The sequence below is a fragment of the Girardinichthys multiradiatus genome, chromosome 9 (assembly GCF_021462225.1).
Source record: "Girardinichthys multiradiatus isolate DD_20200921_A chromosome 9, DD_fGirMul_XY1, whole genome shotgun sequence".
Taxonomy (NCBI): domain Eukaryota; kingdom Metazoa; phylum Chordata; class Actinopteri; order Cyprinodontiformes; family Goodeidae; genus Girardinichthys; species Girardinichthys multiradiatus.
In genome coordinates, this window is record NC_061802.1 from 16,476,955 (window position 1) to 16,504,892 (window position 27,938).

The 27,938-nt window shown below is 39.3% G+C and overlaps 2 protein-coding genes across 2 annotated transcripts; one reads left to right on the forward strand and one right to left on the reverse strand.

Annotated features, from left to right (window-relative positions):
- Positions 1-544: 544 nt before the first annotated feature.
- psmg4 (proteasome (prosome, macropain) assembly chaperone 4) lies at positions 545-2,736 on the forward strand. The gene is made up of 3 exons (XM_047375374.1): positions 545-845; positions 998-1,073; positions 2,391-2,736. The coding sequence occupies exons 1-3, from the start codon at positions 624-626 to the stop codon at positions 2,510-2,512; spliced, it is 420 nt and encodes a 139-aa protein (XP_047231330.1). The 5' UTR covers positions 545-623; the 3' UTR covers positions 2,513-2,736.
- Positions 2,620-27,938, reverse strand: LOC124874142 (solute carrier family 22 member 23). Its single transcript, XM_047375372.1, has 10 exons — positions 26,947-27,938; positions 25,029-25,132; positions 22,199-22,353; positions 11,057-11,243; positions 9,405-9,532; positions 8,772-8,874; positions 8,359-8,585; positions 7,414-7,446; positions 7,199-7,322; positions 2,620-4,897 (listed from the first exon to the last, which is right to left on the reverse strand). Exons 1-10 carry the CDS (start codon positions 27,364-27,366, stop codon positions 4,477-4,479), a joined length of 1,902 nt encoding a protein of 633 aa, XP_047231328.1. The 5' UTR covers positions 27,367-27,938; the 3' UTR covers positions 2,620-4,476.

Consider the following 27,938-nt stretch of genomic DNA (forward strand, 5'->3'; position numbering starts at 1 on the left):
GAAGAAGCCTCTGACTGAAGACACTCTGTTGTACGACAGTCTCATGAAGAGGATGCTCAGGGTTCTCCATAATGTTCTTTCCACGGGAGTTAGAACAGAACCGAGCCAGCCTTTTTATTAGATTGTTGAGCTGTTTTAACTCCCTGGCTCCACTGCTACCCCAACAGTTGATGGCAGAAGAGATCACAACAGAGTAGAAGACATGCAGCAAACACTGAAGGACCTGAGCTTCCTCAAGAAGTACAGTCTGCTCTGTCCCTTCTTGTAGATGGCTTCACAGTTGCATCTCCACTCCAGCCTGTTGTCCAGGTGAACACCGAGGTATTTATACTCCTCCACTTCTTCTCCCATGATGATAAAGTGTTTAGAACTTATACAAAGAACATTTATCAAATACCATTTGGTGAACATTTAATATTCAATATTTTCAAAGTGACCGTTTTTGCTGTTTTTGAAAAAAAAAAAACGTGATATTAACTCAAAGCTATTTTAATGCTGCTATTTGTTGCAGTTTGTTTAACATGCAACTTCTTCCCTGTGCCGGAGCAAATCGTTGCATCTCAAATCGATTGCTTTGGTCTGCCATTTGCTCACGCTAACCAGGAAGTAGCTTCTGTTGTTTCATGCGCTCGCTAGTTTTAAATGTTGGCGTAACAAACTGCGTTCAAATGACTGAGATACTGAACGGTTCGGATTTCGGAGGAATTTCGGTGCATAATTTCTCCGAGAAGATTCTGGAGCAGGTCGTCCACTTCCACGCGATGAAGCTGAATGGTGGCTTCTTTCTGTGGATCGGTTCGGCTCCGGTTCTGTCCAACCTGGCGGTTTCCATGAGCAGCAAATATGTAAATAACTCGGTTAATTGAGCTGCCATTTTTCCGCTTCTCATTGGTGGTTCTGAGGTTGATTAAGTCCTGTGAAAGACCGTTGATTATTAGCCATTTCTACACAAAACTGTTGAATTCATGACAAATATGTTTTTCTTTGTGGTCTTCAGGATCCAATGCCGTTATCCACTTTGGTGATGGGTGATCCGTCCAATACTGCTGCAAACTCTTTGGCACAGAGATTAGGTAAAGTCAAGTATGAGTTGATGTTTTATCTCAATGCTTCTGTTCACAAGAACATATCTAAGAGTCAAAGCTTATAATAGGTAACAGGAGATCGTCAACAATACACTTCAGCCATTTTTAGTTGGACAAACAACATTTTAAAAGGATGCATTTAATTTTTGTGCTCATAATGAAACTTCACAGGGTTTGCGACTGTGATGTTTTAAGCTTGTCAAAACCGAAAGTGATATTGATATTGATGCAAGTTTTTAATCAGTTCCACCACATTTAGAAACCCCATTACCACGTTGGCTTCAATAAAAAAAACACATAATTTTGAGAAATAAGTACTAATTGCTCAGCTGTATAACATCAGTTAGGAGGCCATATCACAGCATATGTGTCTTTCTAACATATTTTGATATTCCGATATTGAATATCAAATTTAACAATACTGAAAAAGTCAAGTAATATATGTAAACAATATGAACTGAAGAAAAGACCATTTATAATTTTTGATAAAATAAACCAAACATTCTGGTGAGGCATATAGGAGGACACCCCAATGTTTGCTCACTCTTAAAATGGCTAAAATCGCTCACAGACCTCCAATCAGAGGGACGTGATAGCAACATTGTTACTCAGCATTTTGAAGAAGGTTTGTCCTGTTTAGACCCCAGACTTTTAGTTTGGTGTTCTCCTGGTTGTTGACGTGAGATTAAAAGAGCTGTCTGAGGCCTTCAGGAAGACCTAAAGACGCTTAAAAAAAGTCTCCAAGAACCCTTAAAGATGGCATGTTTGTTGGGTGAATACATTTTTTATGTGCCGTGTTTCTTTAAACTTCACTCATACAAATAATCCAATCAACAGCACCGAACAAGAGTCGGTAGTAGAATAAGCTGTTTGGGTATGGTCAAAAGGATTTAGCAAGTTTTTTGTTATTCAACCCTCATATAAACTCTGCCACTCGACCTACAAATGCTACAAATGCATTTTCCTTACAAATTAAGGGCAAATACACAGGCTTTCCAACTGTATAATTAATTGCAAAAACAATTGTTATAACAAAGAAGCAATGAAACCAACGTCCTTACCAAGGATCAACACTTTGTGTGTCAATAATTTTATAATGTGTGCCTACATGGCTTATGTTTCTTAGGGTGAATTCCTACCACATTTTTCAGCCATGTTTTTGATTACCACACCTCTAAACTTAAGTCACTTTTTAAATGTCTTAAACTCTAAATTCCAAATCTTTTGTTTCCTCAGATACACAGTTAATATATGAGTTTGTTTAATAAACCAAGTGAACAAAGGTCTGTCTGCTTTCTTTCACAGCAAAGAGGACCAAAAAGCAAGTATTTGTGAGTTACAGTCTTCCGATGACAGATTCCAGCCTGAGTTTGTTGGTGGAAAACCGGATCAAAAAGGAAATGGAGCTTCACCCAGAGAACTTTTGAAACTCGCTGGGTCTTTAAGGACATTTATTTACCTTACATCAGCACCTCCTTCTCCTGTGTGTTCTACTGGAACCACACTCCCAACACAAAAATCGCCACACAAGCAATCACATCCACTGTTCTTTTATTGACATAATAAATTAAGTGGTTTATTATCAAAACACGTAGGCCTATGGCTTTTTGTACAAATGCATCTTATTAAAAAAATAACACTTAGAAAACAGCATCGGAGGCTGAGTTGTTTTTTTGTTTTTTTCCTGTTTTTCGTTGATTTACCAGTTAAACATACAAACCAGTAAGCCATACAACACTAATATAGTTTGAATCGTTGTTTGGATTAGTTGGCTGGTCCATCTAGTTGATGTGCTTCTAAACCTGTGGCGATCATGATCATTATGAATGAATGGCACATGTACAAATCCTACTGGATATTCACGTAGTATAAATGTTCACATTTACAACTAAGCCAGATCTACGCTGCTGTACTCTAAACCTCACGTGTTTATTTCTAAAACAGTAATTTATTGTGCTTTCTGTCTAATGTTAAACATAGAAACAGCAGGATTATAACAATACTAAAGTACAGAGAATTAACAGTGACAACTGGAGTGGAAATATTTGCTAATTAAGGAGGTAATTCAAGCAACAAGTTTGCCCTTGGCATCATTAGAAAATAAATACTGTCTTTCTTCAGTTACATCTAGTCTTTAATCTGTAAAAAAGCCAGAGCCATTGAGATAAAGCCATTGAAATGCTGAGACACATCATTTAGACGTACAGCAGAACACCGCCCTAACATCCGTTCAGCTCTCAGATTTGCCTCGTCAAGTCTCAAAAGGCTACAGCTACGCGTTTAAAGTCTGCCGTGGTCTCCGGCTGTTCGTGACGTTCGACAACCTTCATACGTCCCCCCAGACAGCAGTAAAGATCAGCGTCTACGCCGACCGCATAAAGTACCACAAATGGATTTTAATTAGAGAACACAAATGAAAAGGGGGGAAAACATATATGTAAAACTATTAAAACCATTTGTGCCCTTTCATGCTAGTTGTTTTTATATTGGATTAAGCCTGGTTTTCCAACATGTTGGCTAAAAATTCACAAACACTTGATTGTGTCTTTGACATTTAGTGCAAAATAAGTAAGAAAGACTTGCAGTGTGGTGAAAAAGTCTTTGCCCCCCTACAGATTTCTTCTGTTTTTGCTTTTTTGTCACAATTAGATAACTTCAAACAAGTTTAATATCAGACAAAGATAACCTGAGTAAAATGGACCTTTCAAATGATTTTAAATATTATTAGAACACCCCCCACCCCCTCGCTTTAATAAATAATGTATTAGCTGTGATTCTCCTTTCTGGAAATCGAGTTTAATTTCACCAAGCCTGATTGGTTTCAGACCTGTAGAATCAAGAAATGACTTTAAGAGAAGTCTGAATGCATGAAGGAGGCTAGAAGATCTAAAAAAAAAAAAAAAAAAGTAGCACATTGTGGCCCAATCTAAAGAAATCCACATCAATGTAAAAGACTAATTTCCAGTTAATAACAAATATTACATTTAGGGCTCAAATACATTTAGGGACAATTGGCTCAGTCTTTTTTTCAGTTCATAAATTAAATCATTGGAAAACTGCCTTTTGTATTTACTTAGGTTATGTATGACGTGTAGTTTAATCAAAAAGCAAAAACAGAAGAGTCCTCAAATAAAATCACCATCGTCACACTCTGACCTCAGATAAACACGGTCCATACAATATTTTTTGGCAACTCCTGAAAGAATCATTGTCACTAAACACTACACTAACTTCCTATCATTGTCATCATCTCAAACCTCCCTACAGTATAACAGCAGTTCATCTGGTTTGTGCTAACATTTCTTCCTTTTGCACAAAAACATTTGATCACATCTTTTGTCTGGTTATCTGCATCAGTTGTTTGCACAGTAGAAGACTATTGCTGTGAAGCTCATACCCCATTGGCTATTGTGCAATTACCAATCACCTCACCACCAGTTGCAAGCGTGTATGATGCAGGTACCGCTGCCAGAGCGGTGGCTACTGCCGCCGTGGCACCGCCTGTGGCTGTGAGGTGTAATGGCGTGTCGTGGACACGGGAGTAGTCCCTTTCATACTTGACGAGGAGGAGGTGCTGCTCCCCGGGATGGAGCAGGGTCTGACGAGTGAAGGTCTCGCCGTCGGCCAGGGTCTCTGGCAGCGGCTGACCCCGCGGCTCCGGCAGCAGCAGCAGGCAGATGGTGCAGAGCAGCGTGCAGCAGGCGAAAATCACATGATGCAGAAAGTAACCCTTTTGGTTGTGCAACTCCATGATGGGGGCAGTGAGCATCCCAAAGCCTGCACTAGCCAGGACTAGGCCCAGACCTCCACCCCTGCACAAAGTGATAATCAAATCCAGTTTACTTACACATGACCTGAAGTAACGGCTGACAAAAATGTTGAAGATGTTCACGTAGCAGTTTAAATCAAATAAGATAGAAGACAGTTTTAGCTACATTGCCCTTAGGTGTGACTGAGTGCTAGTTGTTTGTCCTGTTTGTGTCTGTGTTGCCCTGCAATGGACTGGTGACCTGTCCAGGGTGTACCCCACCTCCCGCCCATAGACTGCTGGAAATGGGCACCAGCTTCCCCATGACCCACTATGGAAGAAGCGATAGAAAATGACTGACTGACTATTTTAGCCTAAAACAGGGAATTCTTGCAATGTAACAGATACATTAATACATTCAAATGTAAACATTTTTAGAAAGGCATAATTTTCAACATCGGGTTTAGGGAAATGTATAGGATTACCATTTAATTTGGAATTTCTGAAACCAATACCTGAACAAATCAGATTACACAAATTGGTGTTCAAATAAAACATGTACTAGGCATGGGCTGGCCACCGATATCAAGACACACTAAAGATTTTAAAGACATATAGTTTTAGAGCAACTTAAACGTCCCATAGTACTGGATCTACAGTTTTAAATCTGTTAAATGAGATGCGTGAGAATATGCTGGAGGGACCAGAGTTAACTCTGCCCTCTTGGAGCAGTGCTGCTCCTCCCCTGCCTGTTGCTGCACACTGCAGGGCACCTATCTGAAAGAATGCTGCTGAATTGTTAATGCTGTTCCAAAATCGGACAACATTTTCTGTTCGATATGTAAAATTCAAAATAATCCACGCACCTCGTGCTAAAAAAATGTCAGTGTATTTGTAAAAAATTATACTTGAACTGGACTAGTGAAATATTTTGATGGTCATCACATGGAAAGTTATAAAGAATGGTCCACTTCTGGAATGACCTGTTTTTGGGTGAAAACAGACTCCTACACGTTTTGCTTGTTTACAAGAAAAACAAATTGGGCTGAAATTTTTCTCGAAACAGTGGAAACCAAAGCAGCATCAGCCATCACTGTTATTAAGGTTAGGCTGTCTTTAAAACAAACATCTTATTTAACGGGAGTTTCTTTGATATTTTTGTCTAAATTTATGAATCAAAATAAATGTTATGGATAACATAACTGAAATAATAATACAGCAGAACAATTTTAAACCATTTTTCAGGTCTGACCGAAACGTTGCATATTTAAGTTTTGCAAGTTTAACCGTGTGCATGATGTTTTTCTGCTTTTGCAGGTTGGCCCCTTTTTTCTCCTATACACCTGTTGCAGCTATAGACGTGTGAAGTTTGTTCGAATTGCCTGATTTAAATTAAAGCGATTAGATCACGTTCAACAGCCTCATTTAAAATATTTAAATATGGATGCCATCAAACTGTATTTTTATTCAAAGTAAATAGACTTGAGTATTTTATACTGGCCCAAGCCTATAGAACAAGTTAATGGTCTGTTTGAACTGACCTCCATAAAACAGGGTCCTGAGATAAGAGCTGTTGTCTGAAATTGTCAAAGTTATATTTGCTAATTTTACATACAAACTAAAACTGTATACTGAATTCAATATTTTGTAAGGTGTTTTTATACTTCTTAAATCGAACCTCTTGAGGTCACCAAAGATTACCTCTTCTTGGTCAAATGTTTACCACAAGAGGGAGCTGTTACCTTTCACAAAATAGCTGTGATCAGAACAATACAATGGAAATTTACAGAATATTTACCACAGGTACAACTTAAGAAAACTTAAATATTGTGAAAAACGTTCAATATATCATATGAATTATTTCAAGCCTCAGCATTGGAGTGTCTCAGGAAATTTGAATTTCTTGAAAAAGTAAAATATTCGAAATTCATGGTGTCATATCCTAATTAGCTAATGCATCTGCAACCTGGGCTTCCATTGCATCCTAGCAGTGCCACAGGCTAATCTGATCACCTTCATGCCATGTCGCAGTGATGCAGTAATTCATGCAAACCAAGCATCGAGTGCACAGAAATGAACATACTTTTCAGAAGCCTGACCTTTCTGTTCAAACTATCCCTTTTTGTTGATCTCATATTATATTCTAGTTTTCTGAGACACTGAAGTACTAAAGGCTTGAAATACGTATTTCAGTTTATGTATAATGAATCTATATAATATATCAGCTTTACTTTCTGAAATCAGTGACAAAAATTATTGAACTTTCTCACAATATTCAATTTTTCTTTTAGATATTCCTGTACTTGAAATGAATTTCCTTTTTTTGGTTTGAACTAACAGTAAAAGCAGCTGTGTGATAACTCACCTGATGACAGTAGGAGTGATTTCAGCACAAAAGAAAATGCTGAGTGTGCTGACGGCATGAGAGGAGAACATGCCAATGATGGAGAAGGCCACTGAGAATTTTCTATTCAGAGTGTCTCGCAGAACTGTCCGAACAAACAAGACAATGTCAGCAAAGTCATAAGGGCCGATGAGGAAAGCAGTATAAGTTGCAAATTACTGCAACAACAGCTGTACCTGTGTCATGGCGGAGGCTGTACTTTCCAATTACTGGATTCCATTAGTGAGCATTGAAGAATGGAAAAGAAAGGAGAGCAATTCATTAGTAAGCACAAAGAAAGAACAATGCTGACTCAAGACAAGCAAAATAAAAAAGCCTTTAGGAGAACTCTGAACAGGACCATTAAATAATGACTATGTACTGCACATGTAGGTCAGAAATTCTGATGATGGTTGTACTGCAGTCTGTGCTGTTTTTATGATTCAGGGACTACCTGCAAGGTCTGCAGAATTATCTACTTTCTGCCCTAAGATAAGTTTCAATACTTTCTTTTTTTATAAGACATATCTTAAACATGATTTCAACAACGTTCATCCTTTTTCTTAGCTTTAGCCACACATCTGCTACGTACTAGACATCTACTTTTTCAAATTTATAATTCACTTTGTGACTATCCTTGAAAGTTACCTGTAACTTCCCTTCTTGGAAACTAACCTGGAACTTCCAGGAAAGTAACCTGGAAGTTCTGGGAATGTCACCTGTAAGTAACAGCAGAGGAACTTGCACAATCCAGAAAGTAGCCTGTTGGTTAAGCCAAATGGCTGTTTTTTTCTGATACCAAAGAAAGATCGGTTAAAACTTTTACAAGCAACAATATATTGTACCTAAAATTATTTTAAGTTCAATGGAAATTTCTGCTTTAAATATAGCCAATGCGACTTTAATTTGGGCCCAGATTTAACACAGATCAATGCCCTTGCTCTTGAAAAAAGGTCTACACCAAGACCCTTTCCACTGAACATCAAGCAGAATTTGAACTTTTGAACTAAAAGCTTGTTGATTGATTAGATTTACTCACATCGAGTTGGTTCTGCCTTTTATCTGCTAATTAAGTCAATGCCCGTTGCACCGTTTCCAAAGCATTTTCAAAGTGCCATGCCTGGGGGTAAGTGTTTACTCACAGTTGAGCAGACCCAGCTGCAGTAGTGATGCCAGAGCTGTTATAATCATGAAGGTGAGAAGTCCTCCACGCCGACCCATCAGCCCCACCGCAGGGCAAAGGGCCACACATGTGGCCACAGCGATGCCAGCCATGGTGTAGTAGTCAGTGTGGCACAAAGCTGTGGGCTGGGCCTCCGGGTCCATCATACTACGGGCGAAGCAGTGGTGGATCCCATAACCTGTCAGACTGCAGAGATACAAAATGAGAATACAGCTGTGGAACGAGGGACACGCCTCAACCACATGACCTGAGAGGATGTACAGCCACATTCTTTGAGTCTATCTGTGGATGAGCTATTTCATGCTCTCAACACAACGGATGTTGGCTCTGATTAGCAAAAGAAGCATTCAAAGGCACCCACAACACACTTACGAGTTCACACATAGTACCACAATGTTTTTCCACAGGTTCCTGGTACTCATCATCTTGACAATGCAGCTCCTCTGGGGTTTCTTATGAAGCTCCTGCTCCAGCTCTGGTAGGAAACATGAAATGCACACCTTGAGACTCATTTCTCCTTTCAGATTGAAATTACTTTTATTTTTTTTCTTTTATTGTTAAATGCCTTGAGACGACATGTTGTAAATTCGCACAATATAAATAAACTCAATTTAATTAATGAGGGGCTGGATGCTCAGGGTCTTTTTAGAGTATTGAAGTTAAAGTGCCAAGGGGATTGGGGATCTTCTTAGTCACTTAGAAAAAATGACATAACACTAATAAAAGAGAGGAGTAGGTGTTTATTTGAGGGAGATGGATATTTTTACCATATTGATTGGATAAAATCAATAAACGTTATATATTGTGAAATTAATCGTTACTGGCAGTATAACATTACTTATCCTGATTATTTTGAGGCAGATGTACATCTGTTAGTGACCGCAGCATCACAAGTAGCAGCAGATAGTGTGAAATTACTTGTATAAAGACTTGAGTGAGTCAAGAGAAAGTATATTTGGCAGCTAAATGGGTTTGGGAGCTTTCATCTGCTAAATTCATCCTCACCTGTGAGAACTCCACTGGGCTCCGTTGTCGCGTCAACCTGGTTCTTCCTGGCGATGCGCAGCATCATGGCTTTGGACCGCTTGTAGTGCTGGGTGGCCAGCAACCAGCGCAGCGATTCGGGAAAAATCCTGCAGATTAAGAGGATCGGGATCAAATCTGGAAGCGTCGAAAAGTGTTGATGCATCTACTGCCTGAACATCAAACATTCATTTACATTATTCTTTTAGTTCTTTAGGAATTTGGGATTTTTTTGGTTCTGAGACAATAAAGGAAAGCAGAACCTGCTGAGCAATTTCAAAACTAGATAGATTATTATAGGGATTCCTGCCTTTGCTGTGGAGCAGGGAGGAAGAGGAGCCAACAGAACCACTTCTCTAATCACAAAGAAAAAGGCAAGCAAGCCCCAGCCAAAAACACACTTTAAAATCTCGAGTTGTATCAAAACAAGGGAAAAACGGGGATATGATCGAGAGGAAATGTTTTAAGGTCTGAATGCAGACCCCCAAAAAAACTAATTCTTTCTCTTTAACAATTGGGAAATTATTTAATGCGAAATAATAAAAGAAGGTGAAACCTGCTCAATATTGTAACAACCAGAATGGTCACCATGGTGATCCGAGCCTTTAATTGGAAGCAGGGGTGGATGGGATCACATAGTACCACTCTTTTAATCAGACAAGCAAACAGAAAAGCAGGCAAGCCTTAAGCAGTCACCATGCAGAACAGTTAGCGGGACAATTATGGTAGGAACATATAAAATCTTATGTGTCATCTGGGTTTTATGTAAGAGACGTTATGTTAATTAGAGTTTGGTTGAGTGCACTCTGCCCTTTAAGGCGATTTGACCAAAAAAAAAAATACACACACTAGCTACAAATAAACAAAAACGCCAACTTTTAATGGGCATGGGCTCAAGTGAAAGGAGTTCTGAATATTTCACTGGGTTTGTAATCTAGAGAGTGAGACATCATTACACTCTAAACCAAAGATTTTCTGGTAAAATCTCAAAATACCCCAAAGCCTAAACGGTGAAACTGTGTAAGTTCTTAAAATGCCACGAATGCTACAAAATAACATTGGAAAAAAACTCAGAAAATCTGACTTCCGAGCATAAAGCAAATCCAGTAATATTGTTCAGCTTTCTCTAAACTGTTTCAAGTTTGATTTGTACAGTACAGTTGATGAATGAAACTCCAGTGAGGGCTGTTTTTCTTTCCTTTTGCCAGAAGACTCTGCCAGATCTATTGGGCATGTTTTTGTTCTTTGAAAATTTTGTAAATACCAAAAATCATAGCTCACTATTTGCAATTGAAGCACATGTTTAGATGCAGTTTTTGGTCTGGTTTTCCAAAGCTGTGAACAGAAATGGAAGAACTATTAATATTTATTTCCAATAGTTAGTAAATGCACTCCAGTGCTTTTGTGGTTGTACCCTCAGAACAACAGAAGGGGAGAACAGACTGTGATGTAAGAGCAAGACAGAAAGAATGAAGAAGAAAACAACAGGAGAAAGAGAGCTTTGTTTCTGTGTTGACTGCTTCGTACTCAGTAGTGTGTGTGTGTGTATGTGTATGTGTGTGTATACTGTACAAGCCGTTGCCTGGCTCAGCATGAGAAACCCTGGATGGATGTCTTCAGAGGGTGCCACTCACCAGACATATGGAAGCATCAGAACAAAAGGGCTGATAATGACGATCTGCAGCACCTGCCAGTCATCCCCGTTTGGCCAATGGCGGCACAGAGAGGCCACCCCTGGCATCAGTAGCTGCCCGCCCACCTTTAGAAAACTGGCCACCATGGTCATGGAGAAGCGCCAGCCTGGCAAGCACAGCTCAATCCCTAAATAAAGAGGCAGAGCAAAAAGAGACGGGTAGATTTTATCTCTCTGAAAATTCAGACTTCATGTTGTCATAGACAAAGACGACAATAAATCAGGTTTAAATGGGATGTGACTGCAGATGGGCAATTAAAACCAGAAGCTTAAATTGATTCAAAAGATGAGGATGGGTGTTTGTTTAGTAGTAAAGACCGTATTAAGCATATCTTCTAAATTATTAGACAAGTTTAACACAAGACCTCAGTGAATTTAGGCTGTATTTAAACTGAAGCCTTTCAGAGAACTCAGCTCTTCAATATTCCCATTTCTCTCTGAACGAGTTCCCTGTCTTAATACTTGTAATGTCTTACAGTCCAGATGGTCTGGTCCATATGGTGACGTTCTTTCTGAAGGTGACTATTGTGGGTGTGTGAGGAGAGAGGGACTCACTGTAACTTTAACTGTCTTTGATTATTGTTGAAAATATGATAAAAATAGGAGGGAGGCAAAAGAGGGGAGAATGTAAAGAAGGACTATTAAGGGCAGAATACAAATTAGTTGTCCCATTAGAAAACAAAAGGAAAGTCCTTCCATTCATCAGACAATTCCCAAAGGGAAGAGCAACAAAGAGCTGGACAAAATTGGGAAAGCATAAAAAGACGGATAAGAAAAAGAGAAAGATTGAATAACAGTCCTTATTCTTACATGACAAACTGAATGTAGTTCATCCAGTTAAGTTTAAAGTTAAAAGGTTTAGTGGAAATGCCTCTTTCTCTTTCTTCTACTTTGCCTTACACAACTTAACTTCCCCGCAGGTTCAAGAAACATTTCTTTCTTTCTGTGCAGCCTAAGTGAATGGCAGTATTTGCAGATTTGCTCTGGCTAAAGTAATCCTTACCACAATCTATGACCAAATGTCAAACTTTGACCTTGGGGGCAATTTAAGTAAGTTTACCTTGGACATTACTGTTTTTAGTGAGCTAAGATAAGAGGTGGTTGAATTTTCAAAAACCTCAAGGAAAAGAGGTTTAATACCTGCTTAATTGACTGCATTATCACTGAAACAAGATGACCACCCTACATCAAACCGGTTGTTCTGACAATTCACTGGCATCCGATCTTTAAAAGCAACAGATTAGTTGAACTAGGTCTAATTTCGGTATGATTTTGTTTTATGGTTGGTTTTTAAAGAATTTGGGTTTTCAGATAGTCAAATAAATCAACAAAAGACAACAGGAGGGAAACCTTTGAGACTGCTACAGTGGACTACTGGTCCATGTTACATCCGTGTTTGTCTGAGCATTCTTGCTACCATCACTTTAAATTAGCTCATTTGTGACAGATAACAGTTTTATTTAGTTTTTAATTAGCAATGCATGGATCAGGCACTTACTGGCCGATTTCTTCCTCCCAGGCAACTTTAGGTTCATTTTCTTGCTAAAGAAAACTTTGATAGCAAGCCCACTATTCTTCCCTCTGACCCACAGCTTGACTTAGAAGTAGTAGTTCTGCAAATCTTTTGCAAACATGCTGTTTGTCGATACTTTTATGGAGCCACACAGAAACATCAGATCTTTTTCAACAAGCTAATCAAGGGACATTTAGCCAGTTGAGAAATCTCCGTCTTTTAAGTTCACGAGGTTACCTACTTTTATGAAGTGCTCTATACACAATAAAGGTGTATAGAACAGATGGCTGTTGGCAAGCAGTCGTGTTTTATTACACTGCTGTTGTACGGATTATAATCTTTGGCGTCCTGTTAACTGAGGTCTGTGAAGTCACACGATGTCCACAGTGCACAGATTTCCTCAATTTGTTTTCTTTTTTGTCACACTTGTCATAGATCTTTAAAATTTTATAATATCAGACAAAAATAATCTGATTAGGAAACAGAAATAGCTTTGTAACCCTTTCTATACTAATGGTTTCAATGACTTTTTGTCTATGTGTTGTTGGATTTAGATTGGTTCATGGTGTGTATTTAAGTAATTTCTTGAGTCTACAGGTGTATCTGTAGACTAGCTGTTTTTTATTTACTCAGATTGTCTTTGTCTAAAACAGCTAAAGCAGAAGAAATATTTAAAGGGCAAATATTTGTGCACATCACAGTATTCTCCTTTACTCATATTATGTCTGTAAAGCTACATCAGATAAATAATTAGAAAATAACCTATATTAAGTTGTGTAACAAATAAATCACATCAATCTCAGCTGTGTTAATATCTGAATGATAACACTGCGCGGTTGACTTAATGCGTGATGTTACAAAAACATCAGCAGACCCACTAAAGGAGATCAGATAACTGAAGACAGAATTTGAATACCAAATGTAAATGGTTGTACTAAAAGCTGTCCATCTGTATGTAAATCAGCCAGGAGACACAGTAATGTCATGAATTAAAGTTTAAACAGGGCTACACTGGCAAAAGTATGAGCACTATTATTTCTAATGGGTGGAAAAGCAAAAACAAAAGAGGCTCCCCAATTCTCAGCGGAGGCGATGGATCACACTGATTGCACAGCCATATCAATACACAAACACACACAGGTCAGGGTCTTTTTTGTGCTCCAGCTGACTGTGAGAACCGTTCTTCTTGTTCCGAATATCTCTCCACTCCCCCATGGGCCCATCCTCCCTCACTCCCCCTTCCTCCCTCTCCTCTGTTGCTCTGAAGTGGCTCTCACTCGCTTAAAAAATCTACCATCCCCCACCTCCATCCCCCTACTTTCACCAAGCAGCTTCTCCTCTGACTTTACATCTAAAACTTGCAGAGGCTTCGCAGAACAAAACCCCAGCTTAAAAAAACAGACAAAGAGAAGACAACAAAAAACAAACATCTAATAATGACCAAACTAGGCAAAAAGCTGAGAGCTTCACCACACAGCGACGTTTTGTTGTTTGTTGCTGCCTCGCTAACCCCCCCTGAGGCTTGACAACAAAGTGAAGAGACTATTGCCTTTTGTCAGCGTAAGTTCAGAGTGAGAACCACAGTCGGGTTTTAGTTTGTGTGATGCAGAATAGCTGTCAAAGAAAAACATGCACCTAGATTTGCTGCTGGAATATTGAGTTTAGTTGGGCAGTAGGTCAATCTGCAGAAAATGAAACACAATAACCTCAGCATTAATTGTTTATTTTGCAGCTCTGAAAGCAACTCTGGGTGCAGAGTTACATAAACTGCCACATTCTGCATCCCCAAAATAGAGCTACAGACAGGGAATGCTACATGAAAGGGAGGTATCCACCATTTTACCTGTACGTGATACAGTGGATGGGTGCTTGCTGTAAAAATTTGTTTGATCTGTTCGACAACCGGAAGACTGGAGGAGGTAACAAGACAAGGCAAACTAAAAGTGAATATAATGTAATCCATTGTCCACATGTAGACTATCATTATAGCAGGAACAAAATGAAGACATAGATTACCTTTTTTAAAATCATCAAAAGGAAGCAGCTTCACAATTAGTTGGCATTCAGAAATATTATATTTAGCATATCATTAGCCATTTGCTAAAGACTACTTATTGTTCAAGATCACTCCTAGGTTTCTAGCAAAGTGCTCCACATAATTTCTACGCAAAACAAGACCCCGGGTTTGGTTCATTTAAAGTTAGACAATGTAGTTAAAGGTGTCATCAGGACAGCAGTAAATATAAATGCTTGATTCTTTTAAAAACCTGAATATGAAAGGAGCATTTAACAAAAGAAAACTATGGATCCAGGAAGGCATTCCTGAGGAACACCCCAAAAGTCAGAAGCTTCAAGTGTCACAAAGCCTAACTATATAATTGCTTTGCCTTAAATAATAATTAATTTAATCTCAACAATATGCTCCATATGAGAAATCAGAATACAGTACGCAGGTTTAATGTACCACAAGATGTAAGGTCTAAAACCATTAAGATGGCAAAATTCTATTAATGAGTAAAACATAACAGGTCATTTAAAGCGTCTAAACTGCAGTGCTCTGAAGTAGATTCAAAAACTTAAAACAAGTAGAGCTGAAGAAAGACACTTTTCTCCAATAATATGGACATAAAATTAATAAAAAGATTGATATGGCCCTGCACTAACATACAAATGCACTTTTTACAGAGGTATGTTATCAAAAATAACCGGCAAGGTCAAGAAATCTTCTAACCTAATAAAACGTCGACATGGGTAAACTAGAAGACCAAAACTAACAAAGATTACCTGATTATTTATTAAACTGACCATCATTATGTTGAGGACTAAAAAAACACAACAGCAGATTGCAACAACAACCATATTTGAAATTTGCTTGTGTTTCGTTCTGTATTCGTATATAGTCTCACTTTTATTATTTTATTTATTTATAGATGAAAGACACAACATAAAGAGGCAGCCTAGGAAAGCTTAATGTTGGCAATGTTTTTAATTTCTTAGATAGAACATTATATGAGGAGGAATCCTCTTCTGTAGCTTGACTTTAGGGAGAAGAATGGCTGGGAAGTGCTTAGAGAATTCAACAAGGGCACAGCATGACAGCAGCATTAAATCCAGCTGAGTCAGCCGAAGTCACTCGCCTCAGTTCAATGAAACACAACCTTAGTACATGCTCTATTTTCCATGTCTTTGTCATAAGCTGCAAGTCTCAGAGGGCCAAGGACAAAGAGAGCAGAGGAACAGTATTAAACTCGATTTGTGGGCATAACCTTCTGTTTTAGACCTATGCTTGAAGTTACTTGTTGAACATCATGGCAGTGTCAAAATGGGTAGCCCTGAAAAGTGCTTCTGCAGGTTCTGTAATTTATGCTGAAATGTGCTTTTGATTTACAGTATGTTGACCCATTTTGCATGTAAAAGGTTCTCTGGAGATGCCTCCTGCAGATTAATTATTCCTTCTATTTTACGCAAACCCGAATTGCAGTGAAAATCTAAAAGAGACAGAGAAAACAGAGGAACAGGTCATTCACCAGGTTCAAGTTTGTGACCTGAGTTTAGCTTTTGCTTTTTAGTTTCTTGAAATGCTTCTAGAGTTTCTCCTTTAGTTACATTAATCTTGCTTTTATTACGATCATTCTCCAACTCCGACTCTTGTGTGTTCTGTCAGATTTGCCATTTGTTTGTATGTTCTGGTCTATTTTTTTTTTTCCTAAATTCTTGCTTTTCCCCACAGTATTTTATCTGAACTTTTGTTTGCATGGAGTTAAGTCCTTTCCATCACCTGCTTTGTTGTTCCTCTTTGTTTGATTTTTTTTCTACTAAAACAAATGTAGTCTTACACCTTTGTTTGGGCCTTCATGCTTTTGCTTGAATTATTGCATCAAAGCGGCATGGCATGGAGGCAATTAGCCAGTGGCTCTGCTGAGGACGTAAAGAAGCACAGGCTGCTTTAATAGTGGCCTTCAGTTCATCTGCATTGTTGAGTCTGCTGTCTCTGATCTTCCTCTTGATAATACTGAGGAATGGCTACTTTTGGCAATGTGGAAAACGGCCAGGAGCAAAGTCCTACTAAAGTTTACTCGGTGAAGCAAAAAAGCTTTGTCCTTCTGCAAAAAATACAAAAATCTGTTTGAAGACTGCTGTGTTTTTAAATGAAAACAAATATAAAATCAATTAAGAATGTGCTACACACCTATTTTTTCTGTGCTTTTGAGGTGTTCCTTTTGATTTACTGTTGTAAACCAATATTTTTCGACAACAAGGAGTTTCAGGAAAATCATAATGCATTTTTCAAATTCAATATCAGGAGGTTGGTAAGATTTTTTTTAAATTTTTTAAACATGTCCATTTTAGAGGTAGCTTCATCTACCTTGAATTTTAGAACACCGATTTCCTCTGTTGTTCTCATTTTCTGAGATCTTCTAAGGAAAATGACAAACAAATTCAAGATATGCCAAATTTTCAACTAAAAAAACTGCGGAGTTAAGAATAACAGGTCTGGCAACATCATCATGTTATGACAATACTGTACACACTGAAGGAGAGAACATGGGGAAGGTTGCAGTAAAAACGCGGGCGCAACATTGCAAATATTAGACCTGTGCAGAAATGGTGCAATAAACAAATATACTACAAACACACATTATTTACGAGAGTAAACTATGGGTCTGTCTGACTGCTCCAGTGGATCTCATTATGCAGTGCATGCTGCAGAGAGATAACCACTGAGATTTAAAATGAGCGAGAAGCACAGTGGGTGTAATAAATTGGTACAGGATGAGGAAGAGGAAGGGGGTTAATGGGGAGCACGAGAGATTTAAAAACAGAAGTTCAGCACTGAATTTACAGCACCAGTGGGTGAAAAGAGCACATGAGGCAAGCATAGATGTTTCTGCAACGTAAATACTCCTCCTTCATTTATAATACATTAAATCCATCCTAAATGTTTATTTCTACATTTCTCTGTGTGACCTCCTTCTTGTTTACTGCTCAGCAGTATAACAGGCTTTATGTGCCCCTGTTGTGCTTCAGCGTCTGCTACAGTGAGGCTTCACGACGGTGAGGCGGTTTTCTTTAAGCTCAGCAGCTCAGTGAGATTAGAATTAAACACTATTTTTGGGGATTAAATACCAAGTTTAAGCTTTAATGTGGAGAATTTTTCTTCTTAAGAGGCTTTACAAATTAGATAATTTTTTTAATACAGAGTCGTTCTACTGGCACCGTGCAACATCATCATGATGACAAAATGAATTTAGAAACGCCTTGTTTGTTCAGTCAGGATAGTAAATAATTACTTTAATTTGCAGAAGATGAAAATCAAAGCAAAGCAAAACTGAAAGAAGTAAAAACTGTCTATGAAACTCCTTTTTATTTCCCCACATTTCTTATTAATGATATTTTCAGTGACTAAATTAATTGGCCTTAAGTGGATTTATTTCGCCGGCAACTTCACATTTTTAATATCATTTGTTGACATTTTTATCCCATGCATGTAATTACTGTTAGCCATTTAAAGTTTCTATACGGGGGTGGGTTCAAAATTATTTCAGTTTGGTTGAGAAGTGAGAATAATACATATATATATGTATACAAATACAACTGTAATGATTTAAGGACAAAATTTTAATGCACAAAGTTTAATTCACTTTGGATTTTTTTTTTTAAACTACAAAAGTGTAAAGTTATGCATACAGGCTAACACCCTCAGTGATATTTAAATAAATGCTCCTTCGCAAGTTATTCCTTGAACATAAACTTTTCATAGGCATCAACAAGCTTCTGGGACAAGTCTGGCTGCATATTTAGGATCTTTTCTTGGCAGAATTGGTAGAAATCATTCAAATAGTTTGGCATATTTCACAAATCTCAACACCTGTCACTGCTCACAGTGAAGCTACATCATCATGGAGTGAGAGAGTGCAGATAGACCACGAAAGAAGAACTTGCATCAACACAACACCTTTAAGCTTGACTAATATTTGCAGCTGCTTACATGGATAAAGGAAATATTTTCTAAAGAAAAGTTTTGATGACGTCTGAGATGAGACAAAGATTGAGCTGTTTGGCCAAAGTGACAGGACAAATCCTTGAAGAAGTCAAAATAAGGTTTTATAAAACTAAGACATTGTAACAACTGTCAAGCATGGTGGTGGCAGCATCATGCTGTTGGACTATCTCAATGAAGGCGTAGAGTAATGAAGAAGGAATCTTCAACTTCATATTAAACCACTACCTTGCTGCTGAAACTTGGATAAAACTATCTGTTCCACAGGACAATCATCTTAAACTCACCCTAAAACAACATTTCATTAAGCTTTCGGAAAGGCTAATTAAAAGTATGTTGCCTATGTCTAAAAACTATGCCCTTGTCAAGAAATCTTATCAAAAATCTCCAATTAATTCAAACTTCTGCACCAAATTCTAGATAAAACAAAATCATTAAATATGTTGTGTGTAGTTGTTCCATCCACGAAAAGAGATCTGTTTAAATGAACCACTAAATTAAATAAAGTTTTATATAACAGAGACTGTTTTTGTTCCTCCTGCATGCATTTACACCTCGCACAGCCAACCAACACCTCACACAAACATCTTTATGTTGCGCTTTAAACTTCATCCATGCAAACAGTCAGTTCATGCATGCAAGCTGCAGATGTAAACCAGACTTAGATGCTTATTTAATTAGGAGGACACAAGTGAGAAAAATTCAGTGTCTGGGCCGATTTTGTTTATGATTTAATGAACACTGGAAAATGTTCTGTTTTATAATCTGTCCCATTTATCTCACAGACCCTTTATAAATCTGATAGCCTTTAGTTGATGTTTACATCATAGATTAAATCCCAATCCTCAGACGTCTCTCCACAGACGTCTCTGTAGAGTTTTTTTTTTTTACGTCAGGTAAAAGAGGGTCATTTGAAATTCATCAGGCAACCCAGCTGACGGAGAACAAAACAACACCCCACTGCCCAAGTCTGCCTGAGCTTCCCGCATCATGTGTGACTAATCTCACTGTGGCCTGAAAAGAGAGAAGAGGCCCACAGAGGGTGAGAGGGAGTAGGCGGGGAATGCAGAGGACATTGTCTGGAAAAAAGAAAATGTCATCCGCCAGTTTGGTGTCAGCTTGACACCCTGAGGAGTCTCTTTTTACAAAGCACTTAAAAGAAAAAGGAAATACTTTAGATAAGGAGAAAAGAACAATTCTTCTATAATCTTTATGTCTTTTTTTCCTTGAATATGTTGGAAATCCTCATGAATTTAATCAAAGATGGAAAAGAACGTGGCCAAAATATTGTAAAGGTCCATAATTTCTTTGCTAAAGGAGATAAAAATGGAGGCACTGAAAGTCATTTTCTTATAGAATTCGACAAACTCTTATCACGGCTGCTAATTGAGGGAATTACTGATTTTATCTCCAGCTACCCATAATCTTCCAATTAAAAACACATTTTCTAATTTGCTATCACTCTTACATCTACAGTGCTAGTGAAATGTATTTCCCCCTCACAAATTTCTTCCGTTTTTGCTATATTTTATGAGCTCTACAGCACTTCAGTCAACTGTTGCTGTTTGCAGATGCTCTTTACAAATAAAATTGGATTGACTGGACTTTTTTGGTCACATATATAATCAAATTAAATGATACATGCTAAAAACATCAAATACAAAAGCAGTTTTCAAATGATGTTTCACTTGGGGAACAAAGCTATACAAACTAATCTTGCCCTATGTGAAAAAATAATCACCCTCCCCTTTTAAATGATGAATTACCTGTGATTAACCACATTTTGGGTCCTATTTTACTAGCTAAACCAAGGCCTGATTTATTTATTTCATTATAGACCTGTGGAATGAGAGATCACTTAAAAAGAACCCACTTGACAACATGAAGTAAGTAATAGCTCAAAAGCAACACATAACGCCTCAATCTAAATAAATTCAAGGTCAGAAACAGTCTTTAGGCCCTTTCAGATAATCCTTTTGTTCTGCGATCTACACTACAATGTAAGGTCGTGACACAGAATGGGGTTTGAAGTCATCCCACCATCACAACGCCCATTGTCCGCCTCACGGGATAGTAACAAACCTATAGCCACAAGTGTGATGCTGTGATATGAAACAAACCGAAAACAGCTGCAGAAAAAGGGTGAGTACTCGGTGCCTCAGGGCAGATCATTCTCAGGAGTCCGTCTGGCCCGAGAAATATGTCACTCTGCAGAATCTGATGTAAATATCAACATGCTGAGGATGGTGCCAAACAGCTGAATGGATTTAAAACGCCTACACAAGGATCACAACATAAACTAATCAACCTCTTACGCATTGTTCAGGTGAACGCTGCAAATTGTAAGCTAAGGTCTTTTGATTCTCGAATCACAAAGGATGCTGTCTAAGCACTAAGGGCCTATGGTCTCGGTGGACCAACCTGTATGACGTGAATGTGATCTGTAAAGGGAGGTTTGTGGTTGCATGTTTATCGTGGAGCTATGATCCTAAAGGAGCTATTGACACCTATAAGTCTGGAAAGGGGTTACAAAGCTATATCTGACTAAAAAGAACTCCAAAAACAATTTTACAATTGCCAGAAAACATCTTGATGATCCCCGAGATTTTTGGGAAAATATTCTCTGGGCTAGAGAGACAAAATGTAATTTTTTGGAAGATGGCATAAACTATCACAGCGTTTCATTCAAATTACATCAGACCAATACCTCCACGGGGTATTGTGATGGTCTGGAGCCGCCTTTCTGCTTCGGCTTCTGGACCTGGACGACTTGGCGTAATTGATGGAACTCTTATTTCCGCTCTTTACCCAGAAATCCTGAAGGAGGACATCTGGCATGTTGGCGGGAGTCAGCAGTCTGTAACCTGGTTTAAATACCAGGAAAGTGATCTAAAGCACACCTCTGAATGGCTCGAAAAACACGTTGGAATGGTGTAGTCAAAGTCTGGACCTAAAATTGATTGAGATTCATTGACATGGCTTGAAAATGGCATTTCATCCTTGAAAACCCTCCATGGTGACTAAGTCTAAACCATCCTGCAAAGTGGGTCAAATTTCATGAAAAGCAAACTAAAGGATTCATTATCAGTCATCGCAAAAAGTTAAAGGTAGTTATTATCACCAAGGCTGGAGCAACCAGTTATTAGGTTATGGGGGCGATTACTTTTTCACAGAGAGACAGGCTGGTTTGGTTAGCTTGTTTATAATTAAACAAAATCCTTTGTCTGATATAATTTTTTCCAATAATCTAAAACATTTAAATGTGGCATTTAAGAAGAGATATGTAAACAAATACCTTGTCATGCCACTAAACATTCAGAAACTTCAAAGCTCTTTTTTGAGGAGTTAAAATATTTTTAAACCCTGGGTTAGTCATCAATGAGATTCCAGTGTTAAACTAGAGTGGATGGCAACAATATAGGATGCAGAGAGTTTTTAATTTCTGTTCTAAAACGTCTCTCCTCCTTTGTTCTCCCCATGGCTTCATACCTGAAAACATAAAGCAGGACAGACGGACAGCAGCAGGAGAGCAGGAAGACAACAAGCAGGAGGCAAAAGCTTGTACTTACTGAGCACGTAGAGGGAGAGAGCGAGGCCCGCCAAGCAGAAACCCTCAAAGAAACGCAATGTGCTGAACATGGTGACATTTACAGAGAAGGCGACAGACAGGCCGAACACCAGCATGAAAAGGGCCGAGAGAATCAACACCGGGTGTCGGCCAAACCTTGGAAACGGAGACAGAGAAGCAGCAAAGAGCTTTAAAAGACAGCGAAAATGTGGAGAAGTCAGGTGAAAGAGATCACTCTGTGTCCAGGTTCAAAAGGTCATTAGGTCAGCAGGTCAGGTCAGAGCTGCTGCATTGTTTACATTGTTACTGATCCATTTCCTCCCACGGTCCAGCTCAGGTTGTCCCCAAGGCTGCAGACGTGACCACAATGAACAAGCATGGAAAGGTCAGTCAGAAACCTTAGATTACTTTCTCAACAACAAACTCTCTTGGTAACTAAGAGAAAAACACTGGTTTAGCTTTTCTTAGATGTTTTTCCTTATTTAAAACTGTTCCTAGTAAGGTATGTGAAGATAACGTGAAGCTTCTGAAAGCAGATCTCAGAAAAGCTGGTCTGAACTCAAACCTCAGATTAAATTTCTATAGGTTATTATAAATACATGACCAAAGCTGTAAGCTTTTCAGTCAAATATCTAAAATAATACTTTAACATAAAAATTGAATCCCTGCATTTCAAAAAATATTCATGTTTCCTCTGGACTAAATTTTCAGCCTTTAATTTGTTTAAATCCTTGGTTTGAAACTAAAAAATAGGAGCTTTTTTGTTTCTGTACTGAGCTAATAATTATGAGCCTACCTCCACCTGTGCTAGTAAGCTTATCCATTTGCAAATGGTTGTTGAGTTGTAGTTCCTTTTTAAGACCATTTCTTTCACTTTATAGAAATCATTTTAAAGTTTTGTTATTATATTTACTGTGATATTCTGCACAGTTCAACTGAAAAAAAAAAAACAGTGAATAATAATATGGAAAATAAAAATGCTGCAACAATCTGGCTGCATAGCTTTGCACAGACATGAAATAATAAATTGTAGAGGTTTCTGTTGATTCAATTTCATCATTCAGTCTTCTTTGGTTGGAATCTGTCAGCCACCCACATCATGACTTGGGAATATTTGCCAGCTCGTACTCGTACTCGTTGTCTTCCGCTTTATCCGGGACCGGGTCGCGGGGGCAGCAGAGACGCCCAGACGTCCTTCTCCCCAGACACCTCCTCCAGCTCCTCCGAGGGGAGCCCAAGGCGTTCCCAGGCGGCGGACGAAGGTGGAGACCTCGGCGGCCCGATCCCCGGATGCTTATTTGCCAGCTGTACTTCTCCAAATATTTGAGATTATAAAGACATCTCTTCTCAACAGCCCTCTTCAGGTGACCTCACAAACCCTTTAACAGATCTTTGGCTAGGCAATTCCAAAAACCCAAAACACGTAAAGGTTTTGGGTAAAATGGACTGGTATTTAGAGCTATTCTGAATTTAATTCACCTTAAAAAAAAAAGACTGGTTTCATTTGAAAAAATGTAACCCCAGAGCATGATGCTGCCACCACCATATTTCACTATGGTTATGGGGTTGTCTTTGGTGATGTGGGATATTGTTTTTGTCCCAAAACATATCATATGGAAATTAGTCATAAGTTTAGGATTTTGACCAAACATTTTTCTCCTGTGTGGTTTTTGGAGATTTTAGCCAGCCCTGGATGTTTTCTTTGGAAGAAAAGGCTTTTTTCTATAAAATGTACTCCTCACATCCACAAATGGAGAATAAATGGACAAAGGGAGAATAAAGCAGATGGTTGGCATGTATAGAAGGCAACCAGTACAAACCATAGATTCCTGTTGCAGCTCATGGTGTCTTACTGTCAGGCTCATGTCAGACTCACTGACCAGTCTTTTTTTAAAATCACTGGCATTTTAACAGACTTTTTATAACTATAGTTTTACAATAGATCAACATTTGATGATTTATTTGTATAGCCGCAGCTTTGGCCTTCACTGGTCTTGCCTAAAACTAATGCAAAGTCAATTGTGTCTCTCGACATGCCTCCACACAAGTTGCAGAGTTACAGATAGGATGTTCTTTATCGTTCCTTTCCAGCATCCAGAAAACAAGATGTAAAGCCAGCTGCTGACACAAAAAATCCCCAGCTCTTTTTTCTGCAACATAAGTGAGCAGAACAGCTGTGAATGCATCTCCAAAGGACCAGAGGGCAGAGGTGGAATGTGTTGTAAGCTTGTAAAAATGGTGCAATCAGCACATGAATGCTTGTCAGCCAGAAAAGCTTAAGGTCTTCAGGCCCGTCTTCTAGTTTCAGCACACTGACTCCATCCAAAGAAAAGTTGTCTCCCTGGTCTACAGTTGCATGCTGAACCTAAGCTCTGCTGTCTCACAAATCTATTGTTTCAAGTACAAAGTTAGTTTTTATACATTGTATTGTGAATGAGGCCAAAAGAGAAATATTTGCTCCTAAAAGTGAAAAAATATGGAGGCAAGAAATTATTTTAATCCTAACTTACCTAAAACATGTAATTTTCAGTTAATGTTAGACTGTGAACAAAAGGTTTTATATGTTGCATTTAAATATCTGGCTTAACTATCTATTAAATAAAGTTTTGGTCACTATAAATTAGCTACCAGGTGTGAATTGAAACACTGCCCACCTATGATCAGAAAAGCACATGTAAAACACGTGTTGTAACTTGTTTTAAAAGCCAGTTTGTGTGATTTGGAACAAAGGAAACGGGTCCTAAACATTAAGACATTAAACATAGTTGGATCCATAAGGCTTGATCTTATTATTTAAGACTCCTTAATAAAACTTTGAAGGAAGAGCATACCAGTCAGCCATTACTCCCATCACCAGGTAGCCAAATATTGAGCCCACCAGCAAGGAGAACTTGGCTATGTGAACCTTCCAGGCTGAATCACACACGAGGTGCCACTAAAACACAAACAGAAAACAGAGAAGAGCAGCTTTACTCGGGTTGAAATCTTCCAGGGAAAGGCAAATTAACATCAAGACATGTCACACTTTTAAATCTGTTCATGATTCTGAAATATTCACATTTAAATCTATAAAATTGTGAGGAAACACAGGCACGTGTGTGAGTAAGCGTGAGAGAAAAAACTAAACAAAACATGGGAATGACCTTGTCCACGGTGTCAGAAATCAATAGTTTTTCTCTCATGTGTCAGTGAACACACCACTGCAGCTCTCTCCATCTGAAACGCAGCCAAGGATTCAAATGTGGAGGCACAACTTGCTCTTCATCTGCTTACAACTCTGAAATCAGCAACCCTGCAGTCAGACTTGGCTGTGTGTAGAAACTGTTTAATAATAATTCGAAAAACTCCTCACTGAGTCGTCACCCGCACAGGGGAGGAAAGATTGGACAATTAGTGGCGAGGCATGAATATTTTAGAAATAAAATGGCCTCTGGTGTAGATGAGGAGAACTCCTCCAACACATTTTGTTAATTGTAAGTTATTAGCCACGATGCTGCCTGAGAACATTGATGTTGCTCATATATGCAAGGCAGAAATTGGTGATAAATTACAAAACAGGGTAATTTACGTTGTGCATTTTATAAAATACTTGTCAGAACTCCTACTCATTTCCATCCATTTACTACACTAAATATGGGTTCTTCTAGGCTAAACTTTCTCTTGATCTCTCTAAACTATAATTATACCATAATTTGCAAAAACTCCTTCCCTATTTGCACAAGGTACAAAAATAAAATTAGATATTTCATTTCTATGAAGTAGCATGTAATTATAAAGTGGAAGGAAAATATTGAATATTTGAAAACTGTACCCTTACCCCCCTTTACTCTAAAACCACAAAATAAAATTCAATGCAGCTAATTCCCTTCAGAACGCAACACTGTCCCAAGTCTTTCTCAGCCTCTAACTGGCGTTTTTTCTAGGATTTTCCTGTATTTAGCTCCATCCATCATTCCATCAACGCTGATCAGCTTCAGAGTCCTTGCTGAAGAAAAGCATCCCCACAGCAACATGCTGCCACCACCATGTTTCACCCTAATGGTGTTTTTAAGGTGATGTTCAGTGCTAGTTTTCCACTACACCGAGCATTTTACATGTTGGCTGAAAAGTTCATGGCCTTGTCTGTTCCTCTGAATAATGTGCTCCTTACCCAGCCTGCCAGTTTAGGTGGACCGCCATATTTTGTAGCTTTGCATTAGTGCTATACTCTTTTCATTTTCATATGATGGATTACACTGAGCTCAGATTATCGTTTTATACCTTAAGCCTGCTTTAAACTTCTTACAGAACAGAACATTGTAGAAATGGATTTTTTTAGGGGTATCACAGTAATAGGAGCTAAATACACCTCACTGTTCAGATTGTATTTGTAAAAAACTTCATAATTTTATGCTGCTTTGGGTTGGTTTATTGCAGAACCCCCCCAAAAAAAAACAACACTGAAAGGTGTTGTAGCAGTGCACTGTACATTTTTAGAACCCTGGGCTCGGTATTACTTGCAGCAATGGCTTCTTTTAGTTTTTATTTGGTTATTATTCTACCAATTTGCAATATTTATTTAATTGTGTTGTTTATGCGTTAAAAGCCCTAACCAACACTCCCAAAATCCAGCTGCTGCTTCTCATTTTGAGGTCAGTGGGTAAGCTGCTAGTCAGCTGTTTGTTCCACACTCAGCACTGATGCTCGATGATTAAGAGGATGATGATGGGGAACAGAGCTTATTTTCTGTACCGCAGATCTATCAGTTACCTTGGTAACCACATTCTGAAGGAGTCCCGTTTGCAGCTCCAACCTCCGTTCCTCGCAGGAGCACAGCAGCCCGGCGCCGTCCCCGAGTCCCTCCGCGGTGCCGTTGGCCCCGAGATGCGGCGCGGGCGAGCCGGTGGCAAGCAGAGGTGACCCGGTCCAGCTACTGAGGTTACCCGCGGGCAACACGCAGGTCTCGTTAGGCTGCGCCAGCAGAAAATGATCCGAGAACTGACTAAAGCCAATGAACAGCGCAGGTATCCAGGTCAGGACCACCAGCTGCTTCTGGTGTCTCCCGAAGCCCCCCAGAGAGGGGAGCACGCATCCGTCGATGTGCGGCAGCAACCGGGGCGCCGGGCACTCCAGCGGGCTGAAGCCGTTCTCGGGCGGGTGGTCCTGTGGCTCCGGCCGGCTGCCCGCCATCACAATCCAGGCACAATAACACGGCAGCTGTGCGCAACCGACGCCCACCCCCAGCGCCACTCCGCCGCCCTTTGCGCACCCTGTGCTATACCCTTTGACACAAAGGAATCCCAGAGCGCTGACAAATCCTGTAAGTTACCTACAAAAGCAAGAACCCGAAAAACACAGGGTCCACCGAATCACCGAGCAGACACCCTCATGTCGAGAGGGACCAGGAGAGGCTGTGTCAGGAGGAGAGGGCTGCGAGGAGGCTTCCGGAGAGGGGCGGACTCAGCCAGGCTTTGTATTCCATGAGTACTGCTCCTACAGCAGGATTCATCCATGTGGGGCTCAACAGTGCCAGGCCTGGGGGGTCGTAGAACGGCGTGATTAAAACATCAGCGTGACCTTCATCTCTGAGCGCCACAGGTCTCACACCTGTCCAAACCGTGCCGTCCTGCAGCTGCGCATCACTGAGGTCCCCAGGTATCCAACCGTCCAAGATTCACTGCAAGATCCGTGAAACCCGCCGCTTGCTTCCTCTGGGACGCTGTGCCAAAGCGTGGTTTGAAGCAGATACGGGGGGGGGGGGG